General features: G+C 45.1%; 1 protein-coding gene across 4 annotated transcripts in view; it reads left to right on the top strand.

Moving 5' to 3' along the window:
* The first annotated feature begins 3,186 nt into the window (after nt 1–3,186).
* LOC128431278 (dedicator of cytokinesis protein 9) overlaps nt 3,187–13,101 on the top strand; it is a 34,862-nt gene continuing 24,947 nt past the window's right edge. For 2 of the 4 annotated variants that reach the window (XM_053417552.1, XM_053417550.1), the window contains exon 1: nt 6,550–7,058. In XM_053417552.1, the coding sequence (XP_053273527.1) occupies nt 6,897–7,058 (162 nt within the window). In that variant the 5' untranslated portion in view covers nt 6,550–6,896. Of the gene's footprint in view, nt 3,366–6,549; nt 7,059–11,374; nt 11,588–13,101 lie in introns of those variants that run through there. The other 2 variants (XM_053417553.1, XM_053417551.1) reach the window with 2 other exon arrangements.

Genomic DNA, 13,101 nt, shown 5'->3' with positions numbered 1-13,101 from the left:
CTGCTCCACCCGAGGCGAGGAAGTTCACCCGGGGGCTCAACAAGCCGGGCACCGCCGCCGAGCTGAGGCAGAGCGTCTCCGAGGCCGTCAGGACGTCCGTGCTGGTGGTGAGAGCTCATGTTCTACTACTTCAGGTTAGATGGAGACCTTACTTTTTGTATGGAGGTGACCTGCTGCCTGTAGATTTGGCATCAAACTCAAGGCCTTGCTCAAGGGCAGTGCCAGGGGGCTCTCATGTATGACATATTGCACTGCTGTGTCTCTGCAGGGGGTCTGTTGTTACAACTTTCTCAAAGGGGTTGCCAGGTAACTGTAACACACACCAGCAACTCTGAAGGGATGAGAGGAGGACACACACAGACACACGCACACACACACACATGGACACACACTTATGTAGTCCATCCTGTCACCTGAGCCCCTGAGGTGGGCCCTGCAACCAGATAGGTTTGATAGAAACAGCTGATCAGTGATGACAAAGGTGAAACTTGCCTGAAGCTGCTGCCTCGGACGTCCCTGAATGTTTCCTGTTCTTCTGTCTCTTGTTTGTGAGACTTGTCCAAACACTGAGGGGACTGACTGTGTGTGGCTGTGTCCCGTGCATAATGTCACTAATGTGCCATTTCTCTGCAGCTAATGGTTTTTTATCTGATAATCATGGCTTCTCTCCCTGTGGTCCCACTGATCTTGTAATATAGTCTCAGTTCGAGTGAGACTTGAGGACTGAGACGTCTCCATTTTTATACCACAAAGATGCATTTGATCAATCAATCAATCAATCAATCAATCAATCAAATTTTATTTGTATAGCCCATATTCACAAATTACAATTCATCTCATAGGGCTTTAACAGGGTGTGGCATCCTCTGTCCTTAACTCTCAGCAAGAGTAAGGAAAAACTACTAAAAACCCTTTTAACAGGGTAAAAATATGTAGAAACCTCAGAGAGAGCCACATGTGAGGGATCCCTCTCCCAGGACGGACAGAAGTGCAATAGATGCCACGTGCAGGTCAATTTATTAGATTCTTTCCAACAGATTTCCTCGACAGGTTTTCATTTGGCCTTTATTCATTTTTTATTTTTTTACAATCTGATCCAAAACCTTGGCTGAATAAACAAATTTGAACCATTTACATCTGTTTTGTTTTTTACCTCTCCCATGACGTGCTAATGGTTTTTCACACCTCTTGTGCACCTGTTATGGTGCCTCTGGGATACTTGTCCTCTATTTTTGACTGTAGTTCTCCTGCAGCTGTTTCCTCAGAGTTTATTCAACAACTCCATGAAGTGTGCTGGTGTTGGATTGACGGATTTTAGTTTCAGACCAAAGACAGAAATGAGAAAACAAGAAGCACGGCTGGTGATGATCCTCTAACCTGATATACACGGATCACGATCCATTATTTAGTCTTGATAATCACCTCCACACTTGGCCATTATGCCATAGTAGCGCATTAATTCTGTATTAGTCCACAGTGGCATAATGAATGTCAGATCAGATCTCGGCGCTGTGTTTAATAATGGATGAGATGATGGTCGGCGTCCTGGCTATTTTTAAACGTGCCCTCTTCTCCTCTCAAACCTGTTGTCACACTAAGTACCCAGGGGGCCATCAATTATGAATAACATTACATATGTGATGAATCAAGCGGAATCAGGCCGAGGCCGGCTCATGTCCAGGCTGGATGTTCACACGCCCAGTGGAGCTACTGCAGGCCGGGCTGGCTCTCAGCTTTACCTTAGTAAACAAAGTGGCAGCCAAGCGGTGGAGCAGTAAAGACGGCTCCTGCAGTTTTAATAATCACTTCCAACTGTGGGAAATGCTTGCTTTGAGTTTTCTTACCTCTCCCCACGTCTTTGCTCCTTTTCCTCCAGCACACGCAGGAACACATGCTATAGAAAAACACTTTTAATTCTCTGTAGTTGTCTTTTTATGTTTTGGTTTTCCTGCCAACTCTTTTATTTTCTTTCCAGCTACAAGACTCAAGTTTCCTAGTTTCAACTTTACGCTCCTGTGCACAGTTCCCCCCCGAAAATAGACACCAGAAGCTTTAAGCATGAGAAATTCTCTGCATCATGAGACCTTAATACCACCTCCCATTATAGATGGTTCAGCCCACTGGTTCAAACTACAGAACTCCACTTAACAGTGAATCCACTTCAGAGGATTTGGTCTGATCGGAGCATAAAAAAAACCTGGCAGAGATAATCTGCAGATTTGCCTCGGCACTGCTGACCTATATCTGGGTCATAATACAGATGCTGTGATGAAGCGGGGCCTTTTGGGCGACTGCCGGGTTTGTGGTTGAGTCCCGAGTCGGAGCTTCTCTGGCCTTGTGGTTAGCATGTCTTCTTTATTTAGGCTGCCTGCTGCTCCTCGGCATTACCACCCTGACCCTGAGGTCCCAGTCTGGCATGTGTGCGTTTGCATAGAGTATCATTTAGCCGCCTGCAGGCCTCAGACGTCACTCCTCCTTTAAAAATGGCAAGATCCAGCATTTACCCCAAAGTCCTACTTCACAAAACGATTCTGACGCGACGCCAGTTTCCATAAATTCTCCAAACAGAGCTGTGATCGTTCTTCACAGGCCTCAGGCTCACGGAGGAGAAGGTCTGCTCTTGTTTGAGCAGCCCGTCGTCGTTGTTGCTGCATGTTTTCATTGGTGCTGCACGGCTCCAGTGTTGATTAGAGCGAGTGTGAGAGAGAGATTTCAGCTCATTGCAACATCTTGAGTGGTTTTAGGTTTCTTTGTTGTTCATTGGAGGAATCGGCCTCATGCTTTGCAGACATCATGTAGTAATATGAGTGTTTCATGAACTGCAATCACAACAGATTTGTTTTACTGTCTGTTTACTGTCTCCATCCTGCAAAAAAAACAAAACAACGCCTGAACAAATAAAATATTCCTGTAAAAGATGAAGCTTCTGAATAGAATCTTATTCATAATGTACGTACATATACAATATGCACAAAGGACACAGAGGAGAAGAGCATCAGTGAGGTCAATATGCAGGTTTTCCTGTATGTGTCCTGTATAGAAGTTGTGTGTCGGTGTGGGGAACCTTTTGAACTGGTTTGTGTTTCCCTTTGACTTTTGGAATTTGGGTTTTTTCAATTCCTGTGACTTTTGTTCTTCCTGTTTTACTTTGAAAGGACTGGCTCTACATCCTGTTTTGGTCTGTCAGTGTCACAGCTGAGATCAATAATCCACGCGCTCCCTTCCTCCTTTGTTTCAGTTCGTTTGTTCTCATCCATTGGTTCCCAGAGTTTCTCCAGTTTGGCTTCCTGTGGTTTCTGGGTTTGATCTGATTGGTTTTTCTGGGTCTTGTAGTTTTTCTCTCTCTGCCACCTGCTAGCTGTCAGGTAAGCCTGCTCTATGCTAATCAAACCACCATCATCTCTGCTAGCTCAGTCCCAGTTGTGTTCAGCTCAGTGGCACTCCATCACTTTCCATTTAAAACTGCAGCTGTCAACCAGTAGTCATTAGGATCCATCCTCAGGGGACCATGATGATCCAACTCTCATAGAAATCCATTCAGCTGCTGTGGGACACATCAAAGTTGAGCTAAGCTGCTACAATAACAACACATCCTCACAATGCATTCCATTATCGATGTGCACCTACTTGTGAACGTGTGTTAACGTGTGTGTGCAGAACTTCACTTGCGTATCAAAACTTGCAGAAATATTTCAAGGGAAAATGTTTCCAGGGGACACAAAAAAGTGATGAACCTGCAAATTGATGAGGTTGTTTTCTTATTTTGAATATGTCTCTCGGCCACCTTATTTTTGTATTTATTAAATATTGTTCCTCACTAATGAGCAGATGCAAAGTTTATATTAGTCAACAGAATCACTGGACCCTCCCTAATTCCAAGAGCTCATTGAGTCGGACCCTCCCTGCCTCGTAAATACCTTTCTGCTTTTATAGTTTGTAAAGCAGCAACAATAAATATCCCTCATGACATCACCCCGTGGTTATTACATCATCAGGGTCATTTTCTCCGACCCGGCTAAGCCCCTCCACAGCCACACGACTCATAATACTGTGAGGACTAAACCGATTTATGTGTAAAACCCAGAGCGCCACTTTTACTCAGGCACTTATTCGTAATGATTCGGTGTCTTTACTGCAGCCATAATTAAAAAACTGATATTTCTGTCCGCAGTGCATCCAGCTCCGTGTGCAGAAAATGGGCAGTGACCATAAAATGATTCTTCCCAGTTGACCCAGTTGTACATCCAGTTCTCCGGTGCTCCTGTATAAATAGCCGTCAGCCTCAAATGTGGAAAACATTCACGGTTCTTTTTGGCAGAATCTGAATCCTTCCACGTGGTCGTCAGGCAGACAGCAGGGAGTTGAAGCAGGTTAACCAGCGGCACAGTTAGAACATAATCCAAACAACACAGGCAGTTTATCACAGTACTGATTGGTCCTTGAAGGTTAACTGATAACAGCCACAACCTTCAGGCTGACTTCTCTCTGTTCACCTTCATGCATGAGAATCCAGGCCCATTTCCTCAAATCACAGCTATAATATCGTGTTTCCATTCCCTTCATATCAATATGTCTGTGTGTTCATCGTGTCTCTCTCTGCATTGCATGATCTCTGGCTCACATGGTGTTTTTCATGATCGTACCCTTTTGTGCAGACTTGCTCTTTGGCATCAGTTCTGTTTGCTCTGATTCATGTGGATGTGGAGGGAGTGTTTCTCAACATGTAGTAGAAAAAGATGAGGCAACAACCATCGTCAGGCCTCAGTGTTGTTGCAGTGTTAGGGGCAGCCTGTAGGAGGCAGTGGTGATGCATATCTGTAAAGGTCACGTAGTGAAACGATCATCTTGGAAGAATCTGAACATGTAAAGACAGATTTGTGCGTCTATAGAACTCTGATGTGTGTTGTGTTGTTACTGTGTCAGGATCTGGCTATTCCCTGGCACTTCCACAGGCATCAGTCATGTGTATAAGAGTTGCATGTAGTCATTCACACTATAAATGTTTGTTCAAAGGCTGCTAATGCAAAAAGAACACGCTAACAGAGGAGATTTCTGGTTTAGGAAGGACGTTTTCACTGTTTTGTAGATTTGTCAATGAGCAGCAGAGAACAGTATTGTGTGTTCCTTGCTGAGTGAGGCCGATTCCATCTTTTCCTCCTCAGTCCTGTTTTTAAAACTGATACGTATCTTTTGCTGATTCTGATAAATCAATTCCGGGCTCTGGAGCAGAGTCTCACTGGTTTTGGCAGATTTCTGTGTGAGGAGGTTACTGGGTTCAGCTCATTAGATTAATGCATCCTGGGAGGAGCAGCCCTAATGTAATGGAGAGAGTGCTGCCCAGGCTTTTTGAATGGGCCTGAATATAGTGTAACATAAATAATACAAATAGATTTAAAGGGGAACTCCATTGAAGGGAGGAAGGGAGTCAGAGGAAATAAGTTTTCATACGTCTGACCTGAGACGGCACATCTTTAACATAAGCATTGAGTTGTATGCTGGGTATTGAAGTATTTCTTTGAGTGTCAGGGTTTCAAGCTTCACTACTTTGAGTTTATTTGTTTAAGCTTGTATTTAGTCTGTGCTGCAAAGTTCTTCTCACCTCCGTTGAGCATTTTATTATCTTCCAGCTTCTTCAGCTGACTGTTGAAGTTTAATACTCAGGAACGTTGCTGTTCTGGCTCATTCTCATTAGTCCTGTTTCCAGCATCTGTTTTCAGTCATATAAAGCTCAGGTGAAACCACAGTGCTCAACCTGCTCCGCTCCAAACAGCCAAAACCAGATCCTGCCTTTAAAATTCTTTAGAGTAGAGCCGACATTTCCTACTCACAGCAGTGGAAAGTGATGTTTTCTGAGCATATGAGAATGGAAACAATCTCAAGTGATAACACACATTAAAATGATGAATGTGCATGTGAGCACAATATCTCCTTAAGTTGATATTTACTGTCTTTTCATAGTCCTGATGCTATTTGCAGAATTCCAAATCCTCATTTTGCTGCTCAGTAGCTGAGTGTGTCAGCTGCTGATGAAATACTTACATCAGCTCCTGGAGAGAAGCAGAAGAAAATCCAGGGATTTGTGAGTTATAATTTAAATTAGCCTCACATGAGACAAACGTGTATCCTTCAGCTGACGGCCTCGTTCCAGGGGACGTGTGGAAGGTGTGACGTTAATCAGGTGATTTACAGATGGTTGTCAGGTCCGTCCTGGTCGTCCTATGACGCATCAGGCTCCTTGGGTCAAGGGAAGTTAAACACTTCTTTGAATGTGAGTGCGTGTAGATGACATCAGACAGATGACTGCATCGCTTGGAATTTCATTGTCAAATGAAAGAGGAAGGAGGGAAAGAATCAGACATTGTCTGCAGCAGTGTGTCTCTCTGTGTGTGTGTGTGTTGACAAAGCATGCCGAGTCAGAGGAATGACTGTGAGAGCGAGGGAGGGCGAGAGCCTGCTGGGAGAGAGGGAGGGAGGAGGGAAGAAGTGAAAGCATGAGTGAGTGAGAAAGGAGGGAGAGAAGGCGAGCCAGTGACGAGGAGGAGGCAGGAGGAGAGAGCATCTCTGCATCCCTGTCTGCCAGCAGGAGGAAGGAGGAAGGAAGAGGAGTGGAGGAGTCAACGCCCTGCCGCGAGTGAATGAGCAGTTCTCCGCTCCGTGCTCTCATCCCTCCGTCTCCACACGTGAGCACACGACTGAGCTGAGATCTGTTTCAAAGAGGGAGCGACCGGGAATCTGTCTTTGACTTATCAGGGAAACCTGTCACTGCACCTGTTTCTCTCCACGTGGACGAGGTAGAGTCTGAGAGATCAAGCTGCCTGGAGCTGAAATTCAAGTATCGGGGGAACAAGTGAGCTCCTTTTCCTCCTGCATGGTGGCTGTGTGTGTTTGGTGGCACTATGGGATGCACCACCAGTGTGGTTCTGTTGGAGGGGCTGCGCTCCATCCTTGAGAGGAACTGTGGCTACATCAAGGGGGCGGCGGAGCTCGGAGCTCTGGAGGAGGAAGAGGAGACGCTCAGTCTGAGGGGATCTCAACTCTGGAATCCCACCACTGCTCTGGTAAAGCCCATTTCAGAGGATTCTTTCTGTGCTGTCATGTATGTGGATAATTTGTTATTTTCTATCTCATAACCAAGTTTTATTTTTAAAGTTTCATGCAATCCATGACTGGATTTCCCCTTCAACTGGTTTTACTCATTTGCTTTTGTTGAATAAATTCAAACTACCCTAACTTCTTTATTTGCACAGAAGATATCATGTCCCTTTTGAGATTAGAAACTAGTTGCATATGAATAATTCACCGATCGAGGGGGGAACTCGTCAGATTAAATATGAGTAACTGCCCACACCAGCAGATCTTTGGCTAATAACCCTTCTAATAGACTCCCCCGAGGACGGCCATTCAGAAGTGGAGCGTATATGTCAGTGCCCCTGATCCCACAGCTACTGGAGACGCACATCAAAAGATTCACATTCGGCCGGAAGCACATGTTAGTCTCTGGATTTGTGCAAGTTTGCTTTCAGTGAGCAGAGAAAGTCAAATCCAGGTTTTGAATGTATGCACTGCTACACTATCTTGTGAAGTAGCTCCATTAGCCAGTAGGCTGACCTGGGTTAAGTCAAACAGATATAATGGACAATCAATAGCGGGGGGGGGGGGGGGTTAAAGCAGGGTTGCTAGTGCATGCTAAGTCAAGGACATTCACCGGAAACCATTATCACATTTGGGATCCAGGGTTTCCTTTGCAGCCATTAAGCTGGGGCTGGCCTCTCTTAACCGCTGCAGTGCCAGTGGATTATATCTTCCTATTAATTTCCCAATTATAGCAAGTGAGTTTTAAAATGGTAAAAACATAAGAAGCATCAAGGACTGAGCCTTGATCACAGAAACATTCCTCAAAATGAAACGTGAAGATGTTTTCTGTCATTTCAGGTCGTTGTTCATGTTTTTATAATCATGCTGTAGACTGGAGGCTCTGCTACACTGAGTCAAACCTCTCGCTCACTGGTCCAGGACAAGTTATTGATCCTCTCTTTGTCAAACATACAGAAGAATGAATCTCACTGAGCGACTCTATGTTTATGTCTTCAGCTGATGTTGCTCTACAGGCCTGAGGCGAGTGCTCTGACGTCAGCAGACCCAGGAACCTCCCGTCTCCTGTATCAGATTTAACTCGTCCCATATGTTTTTCCATGTGCTACCTGGAGGAAAAGTCATTTACTGATGTGCCGTCTTGCCAGATTACAGATTGTTGTTTAATCAGTTTGCATGACCGACAATAGGTTGTGACAGAAGAGCAGGTTTAGGATCAGGGAGCTAACCAGCATGTGATCCCTGGACCTGTCTGTGGAGCATGTGGAGACTGAACTGGGAGTTTTTTCACTTGAGGCAACACCCGACGCTTTCTGTCTCCAAGGCGTCTGATACAATGGTCGGCTCCCAAACATGACGTCAACCGGCCCTTATGCAATCCTCCATAGACTTGTGCGATGCTCTGCGTTTATGTGTGTGTGTGTGTGTGTGTGTGTCTGGGGAAGGGTGTGGAGGGCTTACATGTCCTAATGGCTCCAAGCTGTGTAAAAACAAATGGACGCCATCTCTCTCCACCTCCTCATCCCTCTCTCTCTCAGACAACTTTTTTACGTCAACCTCTTACGCAGATGGTAAAATCATTTGCACTGCCATCGGCCATTATCCACACGCTCAGACACAGAGTCACACATCCTCGTGGTAACGCTGGCCTGTGACCAGCAGCAGCAGCCCCAGGAAGCGTGATGGTGTGCGAGTGCCCCAGAGATGCGGGTGAATGAAACTGGATGACCTCAGAGCAGCCACGCTCTTTGACAAGAGGCTGATTATCATGCTGAGCTGGTGACGCTGTCACTGATGAGGCCTCTGCAGGACGACGGGGACGCTCAGCCGTCCTTTAGAGACTGAGGCCAGGGGAGAGACAGACAGAAACCTGGACAGAAACCTGGAGAGGATTTGTTTTAAACGCGTAAGCCCAAATATCCTTTGGAACCGACATCGAGTTTCCCCATTTAGTTTAATCTCTCAGCCTTTTCCAACACTAAAGAGGAATATTAAACGTTTCCAGACAGCTTGAGCATCAGAGACCAATTGTTTTATAGCAGAACATAGTAATTCTAATATTTACCACCAGTATCCCCAGTATGGCCTGCAGTGCAAAGTAAATTTGAACTATAGTGTAAAGTTGTATTTTTGGGGGTTTATCCTTTGTTAAGAATATACAAGGAGTACTAGTGATGTTTTTCTTTTTTTTAATTCATTTATAAGGGTTAATTTCCGATTTATTAATATTGCAGATGTTAGAAAGCATCTTTCCGAACAAATTGTTAAATCAGTCGGATGGAATCTTATTGCTTAAGATTAAGAGTTTTATTTGACTTAAATGAACTGGAAATAAGAAGGATGACTAAATATGACTTTTTATCTCAGGGCTGACAACACCTCAAAATGGTTGAATAGGACATCTTTCCCACAATTCCCTGGGGCACCCCTCAGGTGTTTGTCTCGTCCCAGCAGAACCAGGAGGTGGAGCAGCAGATGGGGATGTTAATGTCTTGGATCAGATTTTACTAAGAGTCTGTTCTTCAATTCAAACCACTGGCGCTGTGTCGGCTGGTTTCATGCTGCTCCGACTGTTCTGTCAGATTTGAGTAGCTCAGGATCCAAAAGCACAAAGTTCTGAGAGCATCTTGTCATTCTGCTGAGGTCCAAGCTTTCTGTCAGGCCTCCTCTCTGGAGAAACCCTGCCACTCACCAGCCACTGGGGCCGTTTCCTGTTGTTTTCTTTTGGAATGAAGTTATTTCTCTGAATGGTACATTTCATCCAGTCCCTTTGAAGCGAGTACAGTTAAAACAAGTTATGCAAATTCTGCTCAGCGCCACACACATCAGAGAACCCTGCAGTACAAAGAGGTGAAAGTATTGCACACCATATCCTTCCCCATCTTTGTGCTGCATGTTGTTAGTTGGCGATGAAGCTGAGTCTGACCTGTGGTTTGTCCTCCGCCTAACTTCTCAACCCACAGACATAATTGGATGAGTTATTAATCAAGCGGCTTGTAAACAGCATTGTGGTTTGGGGAGTTGTGTAATGCAGCATTAGAGACAGAAAAACATCTTCAGAATACACGATTAGCCTCATTTTCCCACAGTAATTCCTCACTGAGAACTTGAAATGCCATCGCTCTGAAACATGCACGCTGACAGAAAGACCCCAGCTTATCCAGCTCTTTAAACATTAAACCACAGAAAGAATGAGTGGATGGAGAAACGAGCGGACGAACTCAAACCGTTCCTGAAGCTGCAGGACTCTGTGTAAGTGTGCGTTGCTTCTGAGAGCCGGATAAGAGGGAAGTGTGTTTTCACAGATCCTGCTGTGGGCGCCTGCTGCAGCGGATACGGCGCAGCAACAGTACAAAGCACAGCGGAGTATCAGCTGGGATTTGAACTTCATCATCATAGATAAAGTGTCTAAATACCATTTCTGTGGTGAGATGCTCCAGCTGTAAGCTGCAGCTCTGGGATCCATAGGATTTGATTTCTGTCCTATTGTCATCAATAGGACTGTGATGCAGCTCCAATACTATTGTTATGTCCATGTCAGATAATATAATAAGCTGTAGTTATGTTCTGTAAATGCAGCCTGTAACATTTTGTGGATAAAAGTGTGGTTACAGTAATTAGGTAATAACATTAGAGTTGTAGAGTATGTAATTTAAATCACAGTATAATTAGAATATGTATTCCGCTGTAATCACACAATAACCACCACAGTTAAACAGAAAAAAATCTATGTTTAAATAAAGTTCTGCTATTGTGTTTATTTTTTAAGATCCCTCCCAAACAAAATAGTTTCCCCTCAGCCCCAGGTTATTTAATCGTTAAAGTGAAAAACATGTATTCTGAAGCAAAAACTTTTCTTTTGCGTTTTCTCACACTTTCTGGCTTCAACACACACACACACACACACACACACACACACACACACACACACACACACACCCATACACACACACACAATAGGCAGGTGAAGCAGGCAGATGACGACATGCTCTCTGGGCCTCTGCTAAGTTTTTAATGGGGGAGTGGTTGATTGCTCCTCCATTCCTGCTCTCGAAAATCACATACTGTATAGCACACACACACACACACACACACACACACACACACACACACACACACACACACACACACACACACACACACACACACACAGCTGCACAGCTGTCGGGGTGGGAGGCGCCCTACCCTCCTGATGAGAGCCAGGGAGAGGGAGGCTGGGCTATTGTGACTGAGTAGAGAGGGAATCTCACTGGAGCTCTCACAACCCACTCGCAGACTGCAGGCGACTCAGTGCCATGGCAGCGTGTGTGTGTGGTGAGTCCTCCACCTGATTCCAGGCTGCACCGGGACAGCAGCGGGGGAGTAGCGGGGGTGCAGCATGCAGGGCCGGGCAGGCAAAGCCCCCAAAAGGGAGATGGTGATAGAGTCTCCTCAGCAGTACAGGAGCCTGGCGGAGATTGAGGCAGAGGTGGAGGCTGTGTCACAGGTGGCAGCGGTAAGTCTCTGCTCTGCCATCTTATAAATAGAAGTACATTTTAAGGTTCTCCTAGTTTTTGGGGGATTCTGGTGCAACGTGATCTGAGCTTTTTATTTAGATTTCCTCTCAAGAGCAGCTTTGAAGATCTTTTAAAGAGGTTGGACGGAAATGGGAAATAGCAGCTTCAGGGTACAAGTCTCCTGGGGGTTGAATGTTGATCTTTTTTTAGGAAATGGAGCACTAGTGGCTCCCTTTGTTCATTGATGGCTCCTGAGCTGAGAGCCGGGGACCTTGACAAGTTGGCTGCAGAGTTATTCACCATAAAATAACTATATTTTCTCCTGCATTTCTATAAAGACAGTTGCTCTTATCCTGGGTTGACTGGCATTTTGCTCAGTTGTCATCGTATTTCGCAAAATGCAAATAAAGATCAGCTCACTAGTTCAGTAAAAGTATTATTAAACTGACGGTATTTCAATTTCAACTGTACAATAATCTCCCTCATCAGCTTCTAACGTATTCATGTGTGATAATTACCGGCAAGTCGCTCAGTTCCCAGCTGTGTTATCTTCCGTCTGAATGGCCATCGCCCAGCCGCCAATCTGAGCAGAAGATTTTCTACTTATCAGATGATCTTTTACGTCCATAGTGCTGAGAGATGTGCAGGGCTATTTACATTACATCATCAGGAGGGTCGGCCGGACCAATCCAAATGTAAATCTGTGGTCAGACGTGTGTTTAATTGGCGTCGGCTTGTTATGTGTTCGTTGGACGTGGATCAGGAGGACGATCCGAATAATCTGCATCACATTCACGCCCGGTGGCCACATTCAGGCGGGAGAGATGAAATAAGTCCTGGTTTTAACCATCTTGTTTATTTGATCATCTTCTTGTTTTGTTTTAACATCTATTCTGATGATTCGAAAAAAAAAGCCAAATTCCACGAGGAGTGAAACTATTCTTTTGTGGCAGACTTACCTCAGATACTCAGAAATCCTTCAAGCTGCACTCGTACATGAGCCAAGAGAGAAATCCTCAGGGAGCCAGGCAGACCCTGCTTTGTCGTATCAGCTTTCCAGATTGTGAAGTATTTAAAAGTCAAAACTCTGCCTCAGTTCTTTTTAAATAGATCAAAGTTCTGTTTACTTGGGCCACACGTGTGGGTCATATGTGAAGATCTGTTTTCTGATGTCCCAGCCAGGCATTGTGAGGGCAGCAGCGCTGGTGGTCTTCTGTGTGGTGTCATGGAGCTGATGTTTAAACTCTGCTCAGGCTCATTTATCTTTACCCTTGTCTTACAACGCCCTCTCTGCTATAAAGCTGCAGCTATGAGGCTTTACTCTGGAATGGAGAGTTTGGACTGTCCATCTTCCTGCAGTGGGGAACGGTATGAGGAGCTCTCGATTCAGGGAGAGCTGCAGTTTACAATCAGGTTGAGCATGTGAGCTCATGACTCAGTGACTGGTACAGTGACACACACACACACACACACAACCTCCCGCTCGTGGAGTGTCCCCTTCTCTCTTAACCAA

Source organism: Pleuronectes platessa, chromosome 24 (genome assembly GCF_947347685.1).
Source record: "Pleuronectes platessa chromosome 24, fPlePla1.1, whole genome shotgun sequence".
Taxonomy (NCBI): Eukaryota; Metazoa; Chordata; class Actinopteri; order Pleuronectiformes; family Pleuronectidae; genus Pleuronectes; species Pleuronectes platessa.
The sequence above is the reverse complement of the archived record's forward strand: the minus strand, read 5'-3'. Positions and strand labels throughout refer to the sequence as shown.